Below are 22,361 nucleotides of genomic sequence, written 5' to 3' on the forward strand. Positions count from 1 at the left end.
AGGCTCCACCGTTCGTGCTCGCTCGACCTTGGCATCAATTATCTCTGTTTGCCTTTTAAATTCCTTTCCAGAACAGGCCTCATTAAGACTCCCATACCATGTGAAACACAGTCCCAGGCACACACTGGATTGCATATGGAGGAGTTAGAGATGCTACATGTCTGGCCTTTATCACTGCAAGGAGAAGTACTGCATTCTTTGTATGAAGCTGAACAACTTCCCTGGATCTGGCTAGCTATCTTTAACATCCTGTTATTGAGTTTCTTCAGGCTGCCTCAGCAAAACTTGACAGAGCACAGGACACTCATTCTTTCTCAATCTGTTGATCAGATTAGGAGGAGGTCATTAACGAGTTCACAGCATCTAAAGATGGGCCAGAAAGTGATTTTATTAGTGGTGTCCTTAATGAAATAATTACATAGCCGATTTTCTAATTACAGATTAATTAAAGGGAAATTTACTTTCTGTGATTTTCTGCATAATAAGCAACAAAAGCCCCACTTGTGTGTCTAATCTCTCAAAACCCCCCTCATACTGGTGCCCACTGAAGCTGATAGCAGAATGATGAATGCATGTAATACACAGTGACGAGAAAAAGAGGCGTCTTGGGAAAAGCGCCACTTTACCATTTCAAGTTCTCATTATATCATGGGTGGACACATGTCTCAGTAGCCCTTCACACCACAACTGTGGGAGAGGAATACAAATCAAATCCATGTCCTATGTGATAGATTTATAAGTGCCATAACTGCCAGGAAATGAAGTACAGAGTCTGTTTAACCAACCATTTCAGCTTGGTGAAAAAATAAGCAAATAGTCCAGAAGCTGCCCCTGATTTTGATTGGATTTGATATACTGTTGGGTTTGCACTGGAGAATGGGACCTGCAGAGAGTGGCTGCAGCGTTCCATATTTTCCAAGTGAGCTATAAGCAGCTGTGCATTTGTGTGTGGGTGTTTCACCATTTTATTGGACTGTCTCCATGTTAGCCTATTTCTGTCCTGCTCGTGGATGTATAGGTCTGTCTCAGAGCTCTTAAGAACCAGAAGAGTCTGTGTTTAGAGGACAAATGGGCCCAAAGGGGAAGGAAAAATATCCCTGAATCAACAGCCTGGTAGCATAGTCCCTGTTTAGTTGAACTGGCAGCTTATGTTCTTTTAAGAGCTGTACTATTCTAAAAAAAAAATAGAATACTGTGTTTGAAGAGGATTTACAGTGACTTTTTTTTTTGTTTTCATATCACTGTACAAAATGTCCTGAATTTCCAAAAGTTTGAAGTTTGTAAATACAAATCTGGCAATACACTGCTGTTTGCCGAACTGACGCCACAAGCCACAATCCCACGGAAAAACCAAGGAGGCTTTTCCAATATGCCAGTTATATTGCTTTGGCAGTAGTAACTTGCACTTTGATTGGCCTGTTATATAATAAGTGTAATATCAGACTAAATTTAATTGGATGTCATTTCAGTGCACAGGAGTGTTAGCTTGCTTGTAGCATTATTCCTATTTCAGCTCTTTAACAATCTCATATTTCACAATTGAGTGATTCATAATGCATACTTAAGTTCATAAATTGAGGAAATGTACTTTCACCACAGGGCTGGTTTAATTGTTTCCATGGGCAAAACCGGCTTAGATAATAATTTTTGTCAGATATGGACATGCACAGCATTAGAGGTCTGTTTAGGAGTATATTAACAGTGTTTAAGCTAAGTTGTTTTTTTAATAAGACACAAAACATCAACCTATATTTACATAAGCAGCCTATTTTATAAAGAGTTTGATCATGTAAAAATGTAATAAATCTGTCCTTAGTATTTAAAGCCAAAATTTTTTTATGGATCTGAGAGATAAAAATAAAATAGGACACACCCCTAAAACATGGGCACACTAGTTGTTATCCCCTCTAGCACTTCACCTCTCAAAACCCGCATACAATTGTTCAGGTTCTGTATTCTGCCAGAGTGGCTGAAGCATTAGCCTTGGAATATCAAGCAGAGTTTGGAAACGATGCCACATCCATCTCTCTGTCGGTTTTGTTATTTCCTGTTTATTCAGGTTTTTTTAGCATTACAGAAGCCACCACTTTACTGATCTCACTGAACCTTCCCAGTTTGTCTGACTTACTCAGGCATGCGTACTGTAACTCTTATCTGCATACAAACACACATGGTGATAATAAGCTTTCAAAGAGACAAAGACTGGAAGACTCATTTATCTTCTCATAGAAGTTGGAGGAGGATTTATTTGAATGCAGTTATTCAAAAGCTGTCACAGCAGGCGCTTTTGTGTTGTTTTGTCACTTCCAGACCCTTTTAATGTGTGTTTTTATGTTAATTGTTTTGTTTACCTCTTTTAAGCAGGATTAAAAAGGGCTGGTTGAGTGTTGGATTTTACTGATTGGAGTTTTGCCCATTATAGTTTCCGGTCACAGATAACTGTCCGGTGCAATGTTGTTTCAACTTGTTTACCTAAGTCCCTCTGCTCTTTTCTGTCCAGTGATCAAAGGCCACTGAATTTCTTATCCTAATTAGTATGATTGTTACAGTCATATGGTTCTGACATCTAATCTCTTCTCTGCATTTTGCCTACAGTTCCAGGGCCTCCAATAAGGCTGGTGTTCCCAGAGGTCCGTCTTACTGAGGTCAGAGTGGTCTGGCAGCCCCCAGTGGAACCAAATGGCATAATCATGGGTAAGAGACTATTATATGTGGGTATTAACGTAATAGTTTACATTAAATTGCTCCAAATGCATTTGATCACAAGACAACTGACTTTTGACTTTTGTCAAAAGTAGCATTTTTGCACTAGAGCTTTGTGTGTGATATAATTAACAAATGATGGAAGCATATACACTGCCAAATAACATTAGGCAAGTTGCATGCGTAATTCATCAAATACTTGCCTGAAACAGCATCAGGTTGTAAACTCCTTGAGCTCTTCACCCCACAGTTAATTTCCTTACTCGCATGACTCTCTTACATATTTGTTTCAGAATAGTTACCAAATAATTTAGATTAATTACTGGATAGTATGCCTTGTGATTAATAATTAAAAGAAAGATCCAGCCAAAATTAAAAATGTAACCATCCTTAGATCTGCTGTAAACATCCATACTCTCTTTCTACTTTGGTGCCCCAGTAGTCTCTAAAGCAAGATTTCCTGGTTTAAAAATGAGGGAAATATCCTTCTAATGATATATCATGAAGTATGGAGGAACTTTAGATAAACTACAAACACTCAGGGGCAGATATTTGAGGATTTGCTGTTGAGAACATTTTTCAACCAGATAAGCTAATGATACCTCAAGGTGTCTGCATATCATTATTTATCAGCCTCTACATGATTGGCTATGCTTTAAAGGAACACTAGGTAAAATTTTGTATTTTGGCTTCTGGGCTCCCACTACAGTTCCAGAATGTAAATCACTTTAACAACACTGTCCTGAAATCATGGGGGAGGGGGGTGGGGTTTCCTGCCTTCCATCAACAGTTACAAAGTGCATTTTCTGTTGTGCTGAGCCCAGATTAGATATGGCAGAGGCACTACTCTCCCTATTAAAAGTGAGTGAAGCATCATAGGGATTTTGAGGCTGTGATTTTAAGGTAAAATGGGACAGTAGCTCATCTTTTACTGGACAGTTTGTGTTGGTCTTCCTCTAGTCCTTCATCAGAGGACACAGGATGCTGTTGGATGGATGTTTTTGGTTGGTGGACTGTTGTCAGCCCAGCAGTGACACTGAGGGGTTTACAGCTGTATCTGATCCACTTATACCAGCGCAACAAACATTAGCTCACCACAACCACCATGTCAGTTTCACTGCAGCGCAGAAAATGATCCACCAGCCATACTAGACCTGTTCTGTGGTGGTCCTGGGTGGGTCCTGACCAGTGAAAGGGAAATGGGGCAAAAAAAGTATGGAGAGGAACAGATTTACTACATACAGGCTGTAACTGTGGATCAACAGAGAGTTCCTTTATGGTGGTTAGAGCTGAGAAAACAGATAGTAAGTGGAGAAAAAAGGAAGTAGTCATAAATTTATGGCTGATCTGTGTATTGGTTTAATATATACTGGGTATAGCAGTGAGAGAAAATGAATGAACAAACATGCAAAACAGATACAAAATTGTAAATAATAGTAAGTTGTTAAGACCGAAGGATGCAATGCTGCAATACAGAATAGTATCTGACAAACAACACATTACTAGTTTTAGACAAAATTCAGGAATCAAGATAGCTGTGACTGTTGTTTTAGCAATGTGACATACTTTTGTTGAAGTCTATTAAAGCAAGAAACCTTGATTTTCTAAACATGTCTTGGAATGTCACCTACATTTGAGATAAGGAGAAAAATGTGCACATATGATTTTTTTAATGTACTTTTCCTTAACACTCATATTGTAATTCAGCTCCGAGTATTGGCTACTGTCCACTTTGCAGAGATTGTACATTATATCTGATAAATGTGTCAGGGAGCCTCATGTTTGCATCTGAGAATAAGCTGATGTTCTACTACACATCGTTCTCCCGTGCACTGTGATTATAAGCCTTAGCTCTTTGTACTTAACCTCACATGAATGAGGGCCTTCTAGGTTTTAGGTATCCAGTCAGCTTTCAGTTGGACGGAGGTGTTTACTTCTTCTGCTCTGTGTCACACAGCCACATCAGACTAAAGCAGCTACATGTCTGTATGGCAAAGGAAAATGAGAGGGGAAGGAGGAAAATGTGCTGTGCTTTAATGAGATTAGGCTGGCTAACACCTTGTAGTGAATGAAGCTCAGAATAGACAGCTGCCAAATCACACCACTGCTGCAAATCACCCCAGGCAAAAAATATACCAGACCTGACTGAGATGGAATGACGTGGCCCTAACACAGAAAGGGAAGGAGAGCTTTGTTCAAGGGCTTCTGTGTCAATTTTATTTCTGTCTGAACTGGAGTTACATTTATGGAACAAATGTTCTGAGTAGAAATTAGAATGATTTAAGACTCCTGATGCTGCTAGAAATGATGAGGCCCAAAAGCAGGAATTTTTTGGCATGCATTGGTTCAGTGTAAAAATGTGATTGGCTCGTGAGTTACCCAGTTGTTAGTCTGTTTGTTTTTTTTTTTTTTTTTTACTAGAAACACTGCACAGCACAGTCATTTAGCTTCAAACCTTGTAAGCTTGTTTTATTCATAGCCAGCCTCAAATGTAATCCGGTTTTTGAAAGCTGTCGAAAAACGTTCTTTTTTCCCGCCTCTCGGTAGAAACCCACAAGCTGGCTTCTACAGTCGGCCGACAGCGCCTGGGAGTTTGCTTTCGAATTCTCCGCAGCTAGAATAATCCTGCTTAAATCTGCCCCCAGCTTGCCTCACTGTCAGCCAGCACTGTTCACTCTGCAGGGCCTGCGAATGCTCAGCTGCGGTTTTCATGCAGGATCACATTAGGGCTTCAGCAAGATCACATTCAGCCTCTCAGCTGAACAGATTTGGAATCAGGCATGGCCTTAACTGTGAACCCCATTTAATTACCTCCCCTTAGTTTCTCAGGGAAGCATTGGTTTGGCTGTGCCATTATTTGTACCTCTTGTTCTACAGTTTGGTTGTAATCTTGTTTCTTCCTGTTTCTCTACAGCAAATAGAGTAAACCAAAATAACACTTTCCTATAGCGTTTTTTTCATATGGCTACAGGATATAAGTTCTTTATGACAGCTGATTTAGACATGCATAAATATTTGTTTGTATTTTCCACTGTTACATCATTCTTGAATAGTACAGATCCTCACAGACATTGTGAAATGACGTTGACATTCTTTCATTCATTGGCTGTAACACTTTATCCAATTCAGGGTGGTGGTGGGTCCGGAGCCTACCTGGAATAACTGTGCGCAAGGCAGGAACACACCCTGAATGGGGCGTCAGTCCTTCGCAGTGCGACATGCATGGATACATTCACACCTATGGACAATAGCCAATCTACCTACCAACAAGTGTTTTTGGACTGTGGGAGGAAACCGGAGCACCCAGAGGAAATCCACACAGACACAGGGAGAACACACCAAACTCCTCATCGACAATCACCCGGAGTGGGGTTCAAACCCACAACCCCATGACCCTGGAGCTGTGTGACAGCAACACAACCTACTGTGCCACCGTGTCGCCCTGATGTTCACAAATATTTACACACTGTAACTGGAACATTGGCGGCACAGTGGCGCAGCAGGTAGTGTCGCAATCACACAGCTCCAGAGACCTGGAGGTTGTGGGTTCAAGTCCCGTCTCGTTCCTGGTGACTGTCTGTGAGAAGTTTGATGTGTTCTCCCCGTGTCTCTGTGGGTTTCCTCTGGGTGTTCCGGTTTCCTCCCACAGTCCAAAAACATGCATTTGTAGGTGGATTGGCAACTCAAAAGTGTCCATAGGTGTGAGTGAATGTTTGTGTTGACCTGTGAATTCCAGGTAGGCTACAGACCCACTGCGACCCTGAACTGGGTAAGCGGTTATGGACGAATGATTGAATGAACAGGAATATCATTTGCATCTATCAAAATTATATTTCCAACACTACAAAGACAGTCAATATAGCACATAACACTGCCAAATGTAAATCAGTGTTACATGACTTATATCAACTTCAAAGACCAAAATTATGAAAAGCAGACTTTATTATCGACAACACCTTTTGGAATAAGTGTTTGTACATGTGAGGTAAGGTTTTTGTTTATTGGTATGATGAGCCTATGTAGTTCTGAAGATATTCTTCCCCAGTAAAGTGATACCCAAAGTTCTTTGAGAACTGAGTGGGTTGGGGGAGAGAGGTGGCATTTCTTGGTCAGCCTCTATTTCACTATGGGTGATGGAGTAAGCATGGTTTGACCTTCCTGTGAGTTGATGAGGTTGTGGCATGGCTTTTGTGAAAGCACTCGAGATTAGAGATTTAGTGGAAACCACTGTAACCTTTGTTGCTGTGCTCTAGCCAAGGCAGCACAACGTAGCAGGCCACTGCTGCACCAGTAATCACTCGTCAATGAATGTGGAAAATGGAGCTGCTGGGGACCAAGGGTTGAGACCTGAACAATCACACGGGCCGATGCCTCGGCAGCACAGACCCTGTCCACCCTGCAAAGCTCCAGCGAATATGGCAAGGGTCAGAGCCAAGCCAAATGACCCAGGCCAACAAAGCCTGGGCTGTTTTCTAGCTCTCCTAGGCATAGCACGCCTCATATCTCTGAGAAAAACAGAGCCTGACATAAAACCAGCAAGAATGTGTGATATATTTGTGAGTGTGCGCACATGCGTGTGTATAGTAATGGTGGGTGGATGTTATTTTTCACAGCCCTTTAGCACTGGAGTGGACATTAGTATGAAATACCATGTGGAGAGTGCTGGGTGTTCCATAACGTGGGATGGTCTACTTTATTACTGTACATCCAAAAGGGCCAGCGCACAGAACAAACATGCATCAAGATAGATGGACTAATGTTCCATCTCCAGTTCATCCAGGCTCAGCCCACACACTCTGATTATCTGTGTTTTCTGGTAATGTGAGCTCTCACTTACAGCAGGTTTCAACCCCCCCCCACCCCTTTCCGACGCACCACAGGTGGAAGAGTGTTGCTCACCATGCTTCCTTTCCACACCTCTTAGTAGATAAGCCATGATCAAACCTCACATTTAGCAATTTCAGAAACATTCTCCTATTATTAAAAACCCTATTAGATCTCTCAGTAGGTATAGTCTGCGAAAGACTTGTTTTTTTTGTTATTTTTTTTTTTCTCGTAGTTCTTCAAAACAAGAAGAGAATTATCTCTGAAGTATAGGTTCAAAATTATGTTTGCTTTTGAAAACTTTTAAAACCACACATTTGTAAGGAAAATTCAAGATATTTTAATATGATCAAAATGTGATTACCATGTTAGTGTTGTGCTTACAATCTTGCTTACAGAAGAAAAATATCCTTAATACAGTTGTTTCATATTGTGAAACTGAAACAAATAAAAATACAGGAACTACTCACTTAAATCTGATCACATAAAATGTAAATCTTCAGCAAATGTAATTTGTTACGAAGCCAGTTACATAGAAGTTGGGATTTTTTGTAAAATTAATTGAAAACAAGAATAATGAAATGTTGCTGTATGAGCAGAAAATTTTCATATGTATAAAAGGAGTGTTTACCAATGGCTCAATCATTGTAAGTAAAAATGGGTCATGGGTCACTAACGTACTTTGCGAGAGATTTCAAATGGGCCATTTAACACAAGGCTGCAAAGAATTCTTCCAAAGAAGGTCTTCCATGTTCTGTCATAAATAATATTTTCAAAACATTCAGGAAATCAATTCAAGTCTTTCCTGGTAAAGTGCATTAGTATTTCAGCATGACAATACCAGGCCTCATTCTGCATATGCTATAACATTGTGGCTTTGTAGACGCGGAGTGTGTGTGCTTGACTGGCCTGCCTGAAGTCCAGATCTCCAATAACACACCATGAAATGTGATTCATACAATGTCAGTCAATGTCTTTGTGCGGGTGAATTATCGAGCAGGAATGGGCAAAAAATTCACTCAAAATGTTGCAACAATTGATATGCTCTGTTCCCAAATTATTTCAAAATATGTAATTAAAAGTAAAGTAGATGTAGCACAGTGGTAAACATTGTTCTGTTCCAACCTTTTTGAGTGGGTTGCTTACATTCAATCACATATTTGTTTATATTTACAAAATATAACCAAGGTGGTCCACCAAAACATTGGAAATACTTTGTGCTTTCATCATTTAGTTCAAAATATTGACAAATCACAGACCTTTGATTTGATTGCATTTTACACAAAATCTCAACAGGGTTCATAAATCAAATTTACCACTTTAACATTAATAGTTGTTTAATAATCTTCCCACCTATCTAATTTTGTGTTAAATATATTTATTTATGCTTTTTTTCCTTCTCGACAATGAACTTTGCATAGTTTTCCTATAATGGCAGTTTTAAATAGATAGGGGCATGACAGAATGAATGAGCATCCCTTGTAGTTTGAGAGGTTAAGCTACAGTTGAGTACAGTGTGTATACATAAATAAACATACTTTTTCTAAAGTACCGGATTGCGCTGTAAGAGCATCAAGAATTTTCATCTGCACATCATATGCAGAGTCTGTGAAATGTGTGTGCAGATCAGACTTTATTTCCTCTCCAGACAAAGTAGGAAAAGCTGTTTAAGGCAGGTCCATTTGAAGTTGTTAGATGTGCTAGCAAATTTTACACGTACATTGAAAGCCTTTTGAAAATCATTCATAATCTAAAATCTTACTGTTGTGTTTCTGAGGTAGGTTTTGCCCTCAAACACTGGTGTTTTGTTTTGGGGTTTTGTTTTTGTTTGTTTTTTTTTCGGTTGGTGGTGCTGTTTTGTCTTGTTTTTTGTTTGTTTGTTTTCTCCAGCAAGGAAATTGTTTTTGTTCTTTGAGTCCTCCTTTGCTTTTGTTTTTTGAGTTTCCACCTGGGTTGTTTTGAGCATCTGTGGAATTGTTTTCTTAGTCATTTGTTGTTGTCCATGGTGCTGTTTATTCTGAGTGAGTCAGGAGAATAGAAACTCACCTTAGTCAATGTCGTTACAGGATACCAGGTTGCTTACAGACTGGATTCTGGAGATCCATACCAGTTCACCACTGTAGAGGTGGGTCCAGACACCAAACAGTTTGCCGCCTCCGCTTTGGTCCCAGAATCCGCCTACATCTTCCGCATCTCAGCCAGGACTCAGCAGGGATGGGGCACTGCCGCACAAGCTGTGGTCATCACTACTGAGATCAGAGGTGATCTTCTACCTCTCTCTCTCAAACACACTTTCATACACACACACAGAGCACAAACTGGCCATCAATCTTCAAAGATTTTTATTTTCTTCTTTTGAAAGGGCAATAGTATGGTATAACCCCTAGAAATACTCCCCTATAACCTTTCAAACAAAGACCATTGGTTTTCTTTGCGACAACAGACTGATTTTTTAAAAATTGCCATTTCTTTTCAGAGATTGTTTTGTTGAGGTTGTTAATATGATTAATGGAATGATGTAATCCAAAAAAGGAAGAAAATCCATCCCCCTTCTTTTGCAAAGAGCTTCAGAATGAAAGGTGGGAATAAACATGGAAAGTAATTTCATCCTTCGATCTTTCTGAAACCAATTGATTAGATCTTCACAAGAAAAAAACATCACAAGGCCATCAGTGAGGCAGGATCCACTCAATGGCTTTTCTCTTACATGATCTGCATCTTTAATAGCAATCGATATAGCCCACCTTTAAATAAACAATTATGCCTGTGTGCATCGATTGAGAGCATTAAAATCAATGAGCAGGGTGCTCTGGAGTGGTCCATAGGCGGGGCATGGCAGCAGGAGCACGGCCGGGTGCTGACTGATGCAGTGTGATTAAGACTAGTCAGTGAGACTGGCCTGACCCCTGCACTCCTGCTCATCTCTCTCAGTCTGATTCCATCTCTGCATTCCTGCATATCTCTCTCTCTCTCTCTCTCTCTCTCTCTCTGACAACATCTTTTTTCTCTGTTCTTTTATTGTCATAACAAATACTAACTCTCCCATTGCTAAAGCTTTGGTGAAGGGTTCAAGAAGGTGTCCTGACATCTGTCACTCTTTGTCATTCAGAACGTCCCCAGCCTCCACTGCACCTCAGTGTTCCTCAGGATCAGGTGCAGTCTCGGAGGCTGAGGCTGGACTGGCTGCCCGGTGGAGACGGCTCCTCTCCTGTCCGTTACTTCACTCTACAGCTCCGCCAGCTACCGGATGGAGCCTGGGTGACTCATTCCTCCACCATAAGCCACAACAGCACCTCCTGCACAGTGGACCGGTGAGCTCTCATGCTCTTCTCTCTCTCTCTCTCTCTCTCTCTTTCTCTCTCTCTCTCTCTCTCTCTCTCTCTCTCTCTCTCCTCAGTCAGTATGTATAAGCATGGAGCAATGATTATCAATGCATCTCAAAAACTCCAAACCATCAATGGCCAGAGCAAGCAACTCAGCAACCAAAGTGGCAAGATGGTAGATAGATTAGAAGGCTGATCTATTACTCTTCAGGTCTATGGAACAACAGATAAAGAAAAAAAAACACATAGCACTGCAAGACTAAAACAAAGATAAATGGTGCTATCAAACTTTTAAACCAAATTTTTTCTTACATTCACATTTTGTATTCTTTATTCTATAATAATTTACAAATCTAATATACATCAGTTTAAAAAAATCTTGCCTTGTAAATGCTGGTTTTGTACTTCAAGCTACTGTAACAAGTACATTAGGCTCTGTTCTCAGATTTCTTACTCCTTACTAGGGCTGTGCCATATTGTATCGCTCGCAATAATATCATAATTTTTAAAATGATAAAAAAACCTCTATCGTTATATTAGTGATATTCAGACTTATTTACGTAATGACGTCATGCAGTTGCCCATAACACAGCATACGCTCTTTACATGAGTCATTTAGCCTCAGTGAAGTACGGTGGAAAGTGGCTCTGAGGTGGAGGAATTTGCTCCAAAATGTGGAGTGGCTTGTAGAGGTGGTTTTGTTATAAAATATTTAATAGTGTTATATTACAAATGAAAGAAGCCTTTAATATTATTTATATATATATATATATATATATATATATATATATATATATATATATATATATATATATATATATATATATATATATATATATAAAATTTAATATAATTTAATTTAATATAATTTAATATAATTCATATTAATATTACATTGATTTGATTTTGTTGCAATACATCCTTTTCAGTGTTTTGTCATATCGCCGAATATATCATTATCACCAAAATATCCTGAAATACTGTGATATTATTTTAGGGCCATATCGCCCACCTCTATTCCTTGCTCTTTTCTCAGCTTAAGACATAATGATCTTGCAGATATTTTGATGAAATCTTCACTTGTACACACCTTTGTCTATATAGAGAGCCATCTAAGATAGAGAAGTAGCTGATTTCATGCCATTAAGTTTGTAACTTTTGCTTTCTTGTCTCTGTCTGAGCCCTCAGCCTCTCCCAGCTAATTGCATACAGTAAGAGTTATATGATGGGAGGGTTATTAAAAGCTTAGGAGGCTTTTTCACTCCATAGAGATTTATGACGTTTGCCCCCCATTTAGAACGCAGGGATGGGTCTACGCAGCTGGACTGACTTGCATTTGAATTACATTTGAGAGGCTACTGTGATTATATGGCCAGTCAAGTGGTGTTTTATATGCATTCAGAGACCCATCTCATCTTGATTATGATGACTCCCCTCCCTCTGTTTAGGACTTTCTAACCCGTCTGCTATTTATCGCCTTTTAAACAGTCCGACTAGTGTCAAATAGATTATTTAAGCCTGATTTGTGTCTTTAGTAGCTGTGGACACAGAAGAGATGTGCACTACAATGCTTTTTGAGTAACATTTTCCATCCAACCATGCAGATATCTCACAAATACTCCCTTTCTAGAAAAGGTTTATTCCAGACTTATCAAGCTTTTTTCCAGATGTGACCTGTGTCTAACCTTTCAGAAGGTAGATTACATATTTAGAAACTGCAAAATTATAAAACTACAAAAAATGCACTGATTTCTACCTTTGATTCAGTCAAAGTAGTTAAATGTTGTATTTTACAAATTGAACTTAATTATTGAACTGGATTAAAACAAATCTATTTCTCTTATAGAATTTCACCTATGTTTGTTTTGCCTGGTTATTATTGTAGAATTAAGGAATTTAATGATGTGTTCCCCTTTATAAAAGGTAGTTCAATTGAACTGCCAGACATTGCCCTTAGATGTCTAAACATTGTGTCGGTGATATGCTGTTCAATGCAAGATAACTCATGAGATGTGCAATCCATCAGGCTGAAGCCCTATACTTCATACAAGCTGAGAATGATGGCCACTAATGACATCGGAGACAGCAAGTACAGCCAAGAGACCGATGCAATTACTACTTTACAAGATGGTGAGTAAAGATGGAGGTGTTGCTCACGTGCCCGCTAGTGCTAGCTGATACAGTATTGATTCAAATAAAAATGCTGCGGAAGATTCTGACTGCCCTGACTTATCACTCCCTCGATTTTGGACTGTTTGGATCTACAGAAAGTTATGAATAAAGAGTTGGTGAGTTTTGTGTGTACTATTTTCTTCCATTTCCCGGCAGTTCCGGATGAGGCCCCTCTTATTCAGTCGGTGAAACCATCAACTACTACATCTGTACTGGTGCAGTGGCAGGTATGGTATTAGTTTTCTTTCTTATAATTAGCAGCCCTCATAAGTTTCACATAGCATTAAATAATTACTCAGTGTGGAAATGTTTATTATTATAATATGCATTTTCTAATGCTGATTGGTGTTGCTAATTTGTTGTCACATATTGTTGGCAGATTTGAAAAAAATCTGTAACACTTATACTGTACAAGTATACATGACACCTACATGGTGTTACGACAACTGGCAAGCTCTTAATAACAACTGACACAAAACACATATAAACATTTATGAATGCTTATTCCAAATGGCATCAACTGTCATAAAAGCCCTTCTGTCAACTTTGAAGTGAAGTTGACATAACAACTATGTCGATTGACATTGATTGTTGGTGACATTACATTTTGTCTTAACATTTTGAAACGACAAAACGTTATGAAATGACAGCATGTTATGACAGCTGACTTTGTAGCTCCTTTTTTGATATGTGACAGTGACATAATGACGGTTATGAGGCAGTTAGTGAAATTAAACCAATGTGAGAACCTCAAGTACATTGAAGTATTGACAAAAATAAATCTTCTCAATAATAAATATTGTGAATACATTTATGAGGCTTTGTACATTTCTGTAAAATAGCTGGAAGAATTCACTTCTGTTCAGCTACACCAGAGCAAAAGGGAGGTTGGGCACCAGTGTTGGGTTATTAAGCCTTGCATCTAGCATAAAAAACTCTAGACAGACAATTCTGTAAAAGTATTGTGTCTATAAAATTCTTTGTACAACTGTAGTATATCATACATGAATTCTGTAATCTTTTACTCATTCTTTATAAAAGAGGGGGGGTGAAGAATAAAAATTTGAACATTTTCTGTGACTTTGTGCTGAGATCACTCCACTGGCTTCCTGCTGAGGAAAGAAGCAGATAGTTCTTACTTTACAAGTGTCAAGCTCAGCTGCACACCAGCTTAGATCTTCCACAACTGGGATCTTGACATGTGCTTACAGGACATGATTTTTAGTATTCAGATTCCTGCAGTCTCAGTCTATATGTATTTTGTTTTTCTTTGGCTTTCACTGTTTGCACATTTTGTTTAAGTTATGAGCATCTGCTAAATGATTAACTAATGTAAATGTACATTCCAGGGCAGGTAAATTTGCAAGTGGGCTAATTAGCTTAAGTAAAATAATATTTATGTTGTATATTCTGAATCGTTAAACAAATACCATGATATTTATGTATGATTTTAGTGAGGCTAAAGTAAAATTTGTTTAATTTTACTGTTCATCATATTTTATAAATATTTCTTTCAATACCATGACACTGCAATTACACATGAATTATGAATGTTTTCACTGAATTACACAGCGGTTCCATATCATTGTTACCTGAAAGTACTTTTGCAGAGTATTTGTATTTGTTCAGCTGTTTCAACTGCTTAATTTGACAAGAAGTGTCACCTCCTCCTCATTATATAACATCCTGACAACATACCAAAAAAGAGTCAGTTGTCATAATGTGCTGTCATTTCTCCCCAGAAAATGTCACGTCACATCATAATGTCAAAAAAAATCCTTGACATCAAAGTTGACAAAAATGGCCTTTTGGAATAAGCATTTATAAAGGTTTATGTATGTGTTTGTGTCAATTGTCATGAACAGCTTATGCAATGTAGCCGTATAGACAGTGGCATACAGTAAGTTTTACCACAAAATCATTGCTGTCCATGACATGATTTAGGAAAAGCATGCGGAATTCCTATCCGTCAGAATTCTTTATGTTGGTGTGTACATTTTCTCTACAGTGAGTAAAAAAAATTTACTTTATTTCCCAAAGTATGGCAGTAACTTTTAAGTTCGTGCCATTGCTAAGAATATCAAAAATGTGTTATAAATTATGACAAATATATAATTTCTCTGAACCATTATCATTTTATCAGCCGTGCCTTCACATATCCATCCTAAGTTAGACACTGCAGAGTTTCAGTCCAAGGGGACAAACCAGTGTAGTGAATATAATTGCTTGTTAAATGCATGCATTACAGCTATTATCTGTTTAATTATCTGGCACTCATTGATGAACAGCCCTCTTTAGCAGGACGTGCTGAGCGGCTTGTCACAGCTCGATTGGTATTCGTCCCGCAACTTTGCATATCTCAGTGACACAAAGTACCGATGACACGTTTTTACTGAGTTCACCGAAGACTCTGGCAGGTCCAGGATAATTAATACCCAGGCATGCCTGCAGTCATCGCACCCAAAGGGATGTTAATTAGCTGTAAAACCTTTCTCCAATGACCTACGAGAGCCGGATCATTTCTCTGGCTGGCTGCTTTATCAGTGGGTGTGGGGGCCTCACCCAGTTGATTACTTTCAACATGGGTGTTTGTTAATGACTCTCCAACCAGGTGGTCCTGAGATGAAATCATGATCTTTCATTTCAGCTTTCAGCATGGCATAGAGGCCAATGCATGGAGAGACCCTTCCCTCCTGTTTTTTTTTCCCCCTTTGCCTGGATCTTTAATAGGGAGCACAAGGCCAGCCAGGGGAATGTGACCTTTAATTTAATCTGTGCTGTTGCAGCCACCCAAGGAGGAAAGTGTGAACGGGGTTCTGGTGGGCTACCGGCTGTATTACCGCGAGCTACAGTATGACAGCACTCCACAGGAGTCCAAGAAGGCCATCAACAGCTCTTCAGCACGCGGAGAATTGACAGGTAGGGGGGTACAAGAAAATGACAGTTCACATACACGCAGTGTCCTTTCAAGCAGAAAAATCTGCACACAGCATAAGGGTATTTCTTTCTTTATTTCTTTTTTCTAAAATTGTATTTAAAAAAAATTGTTGTTATGTTTGACATTTAAATGTACTAAAATACATTCTTTTGAAACTGAAAGAAATAGATAATATTACTAATACAGTAATTGCATAAGAGAAATTCTCTAATAACATCTGTTACTGAAAGAATATTAAAGTAATTTTAAAGGTTTCCTATCCCTACGTTTACATCATATTCTTTGTTCAGCATGTGTGGCTGAATTTAATGTTGCATATCCATATTCCAAATTCTCCCTATGCTTAGAATTAAGATTTTTTGTTAATGTGTTTAAAAAGAACATTCTATATGTAAATAAGCTGTGCTCTGATTGAATACAATGTATCATTCCAGAAGCAGCCCAGGCTGAAATGTTCTTTTTTAACATCAACAAGAATTGGCAGAGCTGAAATAATGTAGGGTAATTATGTCTATGGAAACGAAGGAAGTTTTATTTTCCGTCTTAAAACAACCTAAAGAGGTCTACTTTTTAAAAGTTTCTATTGGTCAGGTTGTTGTGTTTACATAACATAAGTTGAGAAATGGTATGATCAAATTAATGAATAAAATAACCAAAGAAATTGAGTTAAGAATTTTTCCTCTGCGACAGAGATACAGCTGAATGACAATCCCTAAGGCGGGAGCTGAAACGTATGAAAGTACTCAAGAAATGTGTTGATGTGTGTCTGGTCAAATAACATGAGAGTCAACTTGAGCATTTTCTGAATGGGTGGCCATCATCCATTCCACTGCATCTCGTGGCTGGAGAATAATTCTTTGGCAGATGGCTGAGCGGAGGTGAATTCATTAGGTTTCTGAGCTACAGAATCATGAGTTTGAGTTGGAGACTTTGGCACTGAGCATGCCATCGCACTCCTCACTGTAAGCTCCATCCAGCCAATAAATCTCCTTTGCCAAATTGGACTCGGCAGTGTTGACAGCATTTAAATGCACTAGCCTGGAGTAGCCAAGCATGAAAGCGTATTTAATTTATTTTTTTTCCACTTCTTTTCACTAGCCAGGGGAGAAGTGAAGTATCTTCTGCTCTTTTGGCCCTCCCCTATTTTCCTCTTTCTCTTCCTGTTCCTGCTCCTCCATTCTCCTCTGATCTCCTCACTTTTCTCTCCTTTTCTCTTCTCCGCTGCTCTTCTGGCTGACTTATCGCCTGCATAAATGCTGCTAACTCTGTGTTGCTCAAGCGCTCACACAAAAATCCATAAGCAAATTACCTCAGTTTTGACCTATTTGTTCAATCTTAACAGCTTGTGTTCAAAAGTCAGCAGGTGCTCCAAAACCTGATAAGACCCTCTGTCATTTTCAGGAGCGTTCTACTGAAGTGCATGCTCGCTTCCACAGTTTTTGAAGTGCTAATGCCTTTTTCATTCATATCTGATACTGTTGTATTGCCAGACGTGGCAGACACACAAGACAAAGATGAAAAAAGAAACAAATCCTTCAGGAGATGTCATGCTTTACATAAAATGCGACACTTTATTTCAAAATTTTTAAGAAAAGTTAAAATAGGTTCCCTCAGTCATAGTTGAAGCAATGTGTTTCAGAAGTCTAATTAGCGCTCTAGTACCCGAGCTTGTTATATAGTGCTAGTGCTTTATATTGACTGTTGAATCATTAATCACTGGGGCTCTTTGGTGTTGGCTCTAGGGGTTTCATTGCAGTCCGTGTAGATGGAAAGTTGAGCATTGTGAAATTTCATCAATCCTGTGAAGAATATGTGATGAAGTGCAACTTGGTCTGAAAACCCAAAATTTACAGCTATGATGAAATAGCTCTTTGATTTGTGTATTTCCATCTTGCCTCATCCGTTAGTATTTTACTCCTCATCTATCTCTCTCACTCACTTGCTCTCTCTCCCTCCCACCACCAGCAAAAAGCACAGTGAAGACAGTGAGCAATCCTTCACTAACAGAATTCGAACTCACACGTAAGTTTTGTTCATCCATCTGTCTAAATTAGGCAGCATGTCTTTGAAATACCAATAAAATATTCAGTCTCCCTTTGGCTAAGAGTATAATGCCCCTATGTGGTCCATGTTTAGAGGACAAGGTGCTTCCTCTAATCTGCCTATTCTTACAAGGAACAGTCTGCCTCAGTTACGCAGAGACAGAATTCTTTTCATGCACCAAACAGACTAAAACCTGGCTCTCTGTACTGATATGGCTTGCCTCATCAATACTACTCACAGCACATGAGTCTTCCAGTAACAATCCTAGAACATTTAGCCTTCTCTGCCAGAACATCAATTATTCAATTCACATACATCGTTCTTATCTGAGCACTACATTTTACAGTATGTAACTGGAAAAAATGTCTTCTCTTTTATAAGTTATCTTTTATCTTTGAACTCAGATCCAGTTGTTTAAATACTGTTGTACATGTTATACTCATCACTACTGTGTCTTCACAGAGCTGCAGAAGTACAAGCGCTATGAAATTGTGATGACAGCTTACAACATCATTGGCGAGAGCCCTGCCAGCACGCCTGTTGAGGTGTTTGTAGGGGAAGCAGGTAATCATTGGATTAAACTAGCATTTCTATTTATAACTGCTTGAAGATTAGCCAAAACTTGGTAGTTTTGGAACATTTCCTTAAAGCAGCTTAAAGGAATCAAATATAAACAATTTCTTATGTTCCAAATGTAGTTCAACTCCTGGGACATATTTGATGTCTGATTAATTTAGTTTACTAAATTTAGTTACTGAAAAATAAGCCTTAGTATTTAATAAGCCTGGTGTTTTAAGGTTAATTTTAAAATTTAAATGGCAATTTTTAAATCACAAGAGCTGTAATTTTATGTCTAACATACATTTTAAAGAACAACACCTTAAGTTTTAACTGGGGATATGTAGCTTAAACAGAATTAGACCAATTGGAGTTGACTAAACTGAGTACAGTATTAAATTAAGTATCTAAATGAAGGTCCAGTCCTATTTTTATAACCAAGAAAACCAAGCATATCTGGCTTTAACTGAGCACTGGAGATAGAGAGCCAGGTGGTCATTGTTTTGTACTCAGCACAGAGTTTGATCAACTCCAATAGATCTAATTCTGTATAAGCTACATATCCCGTGTTAAAATTCCAAAGCAGCTCCCCAAGATTTCAGCCCCAGTAAACATTCAGTTTGCGTTTGTAAATTTCCATTGGTGATGTACAAGTTTGCAAATGTCAGAGACCACTTTTCCTTTAATTTTCAGTTCAAACACACATCAAGTACAAACTATTCATCTTTCATTTTGAGAACAACACTTTAGGTAGTGGTGAAGTTTAGTCTCTGGAGTATGCCTTTCATTTCTTGCACCCAGTACATGGTGTTCAAGACAAAATTTAGCAAATAAACAAGTCCAAGTAACTTAGTCTGGACATGGCTTGAAGCTTAATAATTTAATTTGCACAATGCTAATAGAGAAGGTATAAGCTACCCACTACTGTACTTGCTGGCCTCACAGCTCTAGTGCAAACATTTATTTGTGTGTTTGTTTGGAGTTTTTTGGTCCACTTATGACTATGGAGTTCCAGTTGTTCTAAAAGTTTCTTAACTCTGTAAAGTGATTCAGCTGAGAAGCATGCTGGTAAAGGCCAACTTTTAACCAGCCCTGTACTGTCCTACTACTGTCATCATCGAGCTGGTCACATAGTGGGTTTGAAATGTAGCATTTCTCTGTATTTTTTGGTCTGGCTGGGCCACCTGTTACTAAAGCAGTCAGACAGATATGAATGTGTACTCGCAGCAGTAATGTAGGAGACAAGACACAGGATAAAGCAGGGGTGAGGATCACAATTTTCGACAGTGGTCCCACCAAAGCTGGGCCTGTAGAGGGGGCCGGAGTGCATTAAGAATGGGTGATCACTCACTCATACGAATGACAGCTGTCATTGGATATTTTAGTCCTAAAAATCACTGAACTCCCTTACTCATGCAGCCTCCTCTGTATAAAGCTTCTTGTAAGACACTGACTGATGCCTAGATTATGAGAAACACACAAAGAAACTGAAAGGGGCAGAAATTCACAGCCCACGGTGTCGCTGGTGAGATAGGTTTGCGGCGCAAGTTAAAAAGGGTGCTGGTGAGAGGCTATTTGTACAGTTTCCACTTTTCTCTGACATTACATCACATTCCTGCAGGCTTGACCTTGCTGAAATAGAGATTTTGCCAAGAAGGAAAAAGGCTCTCTTGCTGTGTGCTTGACAGTTCCAGCATATTGTCTCTACACTCACCAGAATGTGCGCGCACACACACACACACACACACACACACACACACACACACACCCAGACAGACACAGACAGAGTTTACCCTTTATATTCAAAAGATTTGTGCTTTTACAGGCTAATGACCTTCACACTGACCAGATCTAAGTATAGAATTTTATCCCTGCCCATTGTTTCTACATTTCAGCTGAAACTAATGAACTGGTGGATTTTAGAGTGCTCTTCAAATTCAGCACAAGTCTCCTCTTTACTAAAAACAGTCAACGTTCAGTGCAATTACTGGCTGAGTAATATCCCATTGCCCTGGCAAACAGCTGAACCTGAGTGGGTTTCAGCATCTAATGAGCTGCCAAACGGCAAGACAGGACATGACAGTGACGTCCAAGTTCCTCTATTGGAGATTGGGCTCTAATTGCTGTGCTGCTTTTTGTGATGCCATACACAAACTGCGCTGTCCTCCACCAGCCCTGACATAGAGCCATCAACAGATCTATATTGTCCCCTATATGATCAATTGAATGCCTTCAATAAGGAGCACTTGTGAAAAGCGAAAACAGGAGATTACTCATAGATTACCACCATAGTTCTTCAGTTTGCTCTCAAGATTTGAATGACATCACAGTGTTACCAATGTGAGCTCTCAGTTTGATATAATCACGGCCATGTTAGGCTTGGACAAAATACAGGTTTTCAATTAAAAGGTTCCATAGGCCGCTAACTTTGAGTACTCAGGTTTTTGAAGCCAATGCTACAGAGTAAAAAGTCTTAAGTATAATTGAAATTGCATTGGAGATATGTGATTTAGGCATGTAGATTTCATGAGGCTAAAAATTATAGCTCACATCACTTCATAATTAGTCTCATAGCTCCAATAGAAAGCTAAAGAAGCAAAGTTCAGACACCGAACATGTCTTGGCTGATCAACTACATTTGAGGTAAGGGGAAAATCTAGTAAATTTGATTTTTCACCAAACTGTTCCTTTAAGAGCAATGGTGCCAAATGGTTGGGCCATCTCTCCACTTTGCACCTCTTTGGGGTGCTTTTGGCCGTTTCTCGTAAGAAGCTTAATGAAGCAGTAAATATGAATCTGTCATAAAGAACTCAAGCAGCTGGCAGAGCTGCACAGGGTTATCAGCATCAGGTTATTAACAGCATCATTAGAGGGGGCCAGGCGGAGAGATTACTTGCAGCAGCAGGAGGGGGAGCAGCAAACAAACAAATGAATTTCCCGCTGATTAACGTCAGTTTTGGTGCCATTCGAGGATGAGCAGTGAGGGAGAGACGACTCATGGGCGTGCAAGAAATGGGGAGAGTCTAGTTAAAGGTGCTTTGCCTTCTAAAGAAGTAGTTCATAGACAGAACCAAGCCAACCTAGTCAACATGCCATGTTTTTGTTGTCCAAAGTTTGTTCCTTTACTATTTTTGGTCTGAAACAAGCTAACAAGTAATAATATATTCATGATAATACCTAGCATATCACAATTCTTTAAATTGGCATGTGTAATATTTATCACATAACCATTTCAAGTAAGTGTGGGCATCTGTTAAATTAACAGTTACTGTTCTCCTCCATGCATGTTAAGACGTAAAAAGCAGTGTTAGCAACAGTGGGAAAAGATGCAGTTGCTTATTTCGCATACCCAGGATGGTTGAATTGTGTGAGTGGGGGGGATTGAGCTAGTGGATACAACTGGCATAGAAAAAATTGGGAAGAAAATGGGCTTATAAAAAGGTACAGAATATTGTTAAAATCTTCAATCTTCTTATTTTTTTTTCAACTATTCATTCATTCATTCATTATCTGTACCCGCTTATCCAGTTCAGGATCATGGTGGGTCTGGAGCCACTGGGCGTGAGGCAGGATTACACCCTGAAGGCGGCGCCAGTCTTTCACAGGGCGACTTTTTTTCAACTATTAGACATGAGTAGATCTATTTGATGCTAAATAACAATTTGCTGATTTGAATCACGTTTATAATTATTTGTGTGGGCAGTGGTAATTTAGGTTGCACACTGCTGTTTTGTGGGATTAAGCTTCTAATTCCAAACTACAGAAACGGTTTTTGGAAAAAAATATATGTTTCCTGGTTG

The 22,361-nt window shown here is 39.1% G+C and overlaps 1 protein-coding gene across 1 annotated transcript in view; it reads left to right on the forward strand.

Annotated features, from left to right (window-relative positions):
- sdk1a (sidekick cell adhesion molecule 1a) overlaps positions 1–22,361 on the forward strand; it is a 269,185-nt gene that overhangs the window by 231,956 nt on the left and 14,868 nt on the right. The window contains exons 29-36 of the mRNA XM_066674238.1: positions 2,596–2,694; positions 9,594–9,788; positions 10,637–10,838; positions 12,877–12,980; positions 13,179–13,249; positions 15,809–15,941; positions 17,926–17,982; positions 18,466–18,567. Of these exons, the coding sequence (XP_066530335.1) occupies positions 2,596–2,694; positions 9,594–9,788; positions 10,637–10,838; positions 12,877–12,980; positions 13,179–13,249; positions 15,809–15,941; positions 17,926–17,982; positions 18,466–18,567 (963 nt within the window). The remainder of the gene's footprint in view (positions 1–2,595; positions 2,695–9,593; positions 9,789–10,636; positions 10,839–12,876; positions 12,981–13,178; positions 13,250–15,808; positions 15,942–17,925; positions 17,983–18,465; positions 18,568–22,361) is intronic.

The sequence above is a fragment of the Hoplias malabaricus genome, chromosome 6 (assembly GCF_029633855.1).
Source record: "Hoplias malabaricus isolate fHopMal1 chromosome 6, fHopMal1.hap1, whole genome shotgun sequence".
Taxonomy (NCBI): Eukaryota; Metazoa; Chordata; class Actinopteri; order Characiformes; family Erythrinidae; genus Hoplias; species Hoplias malabaricus.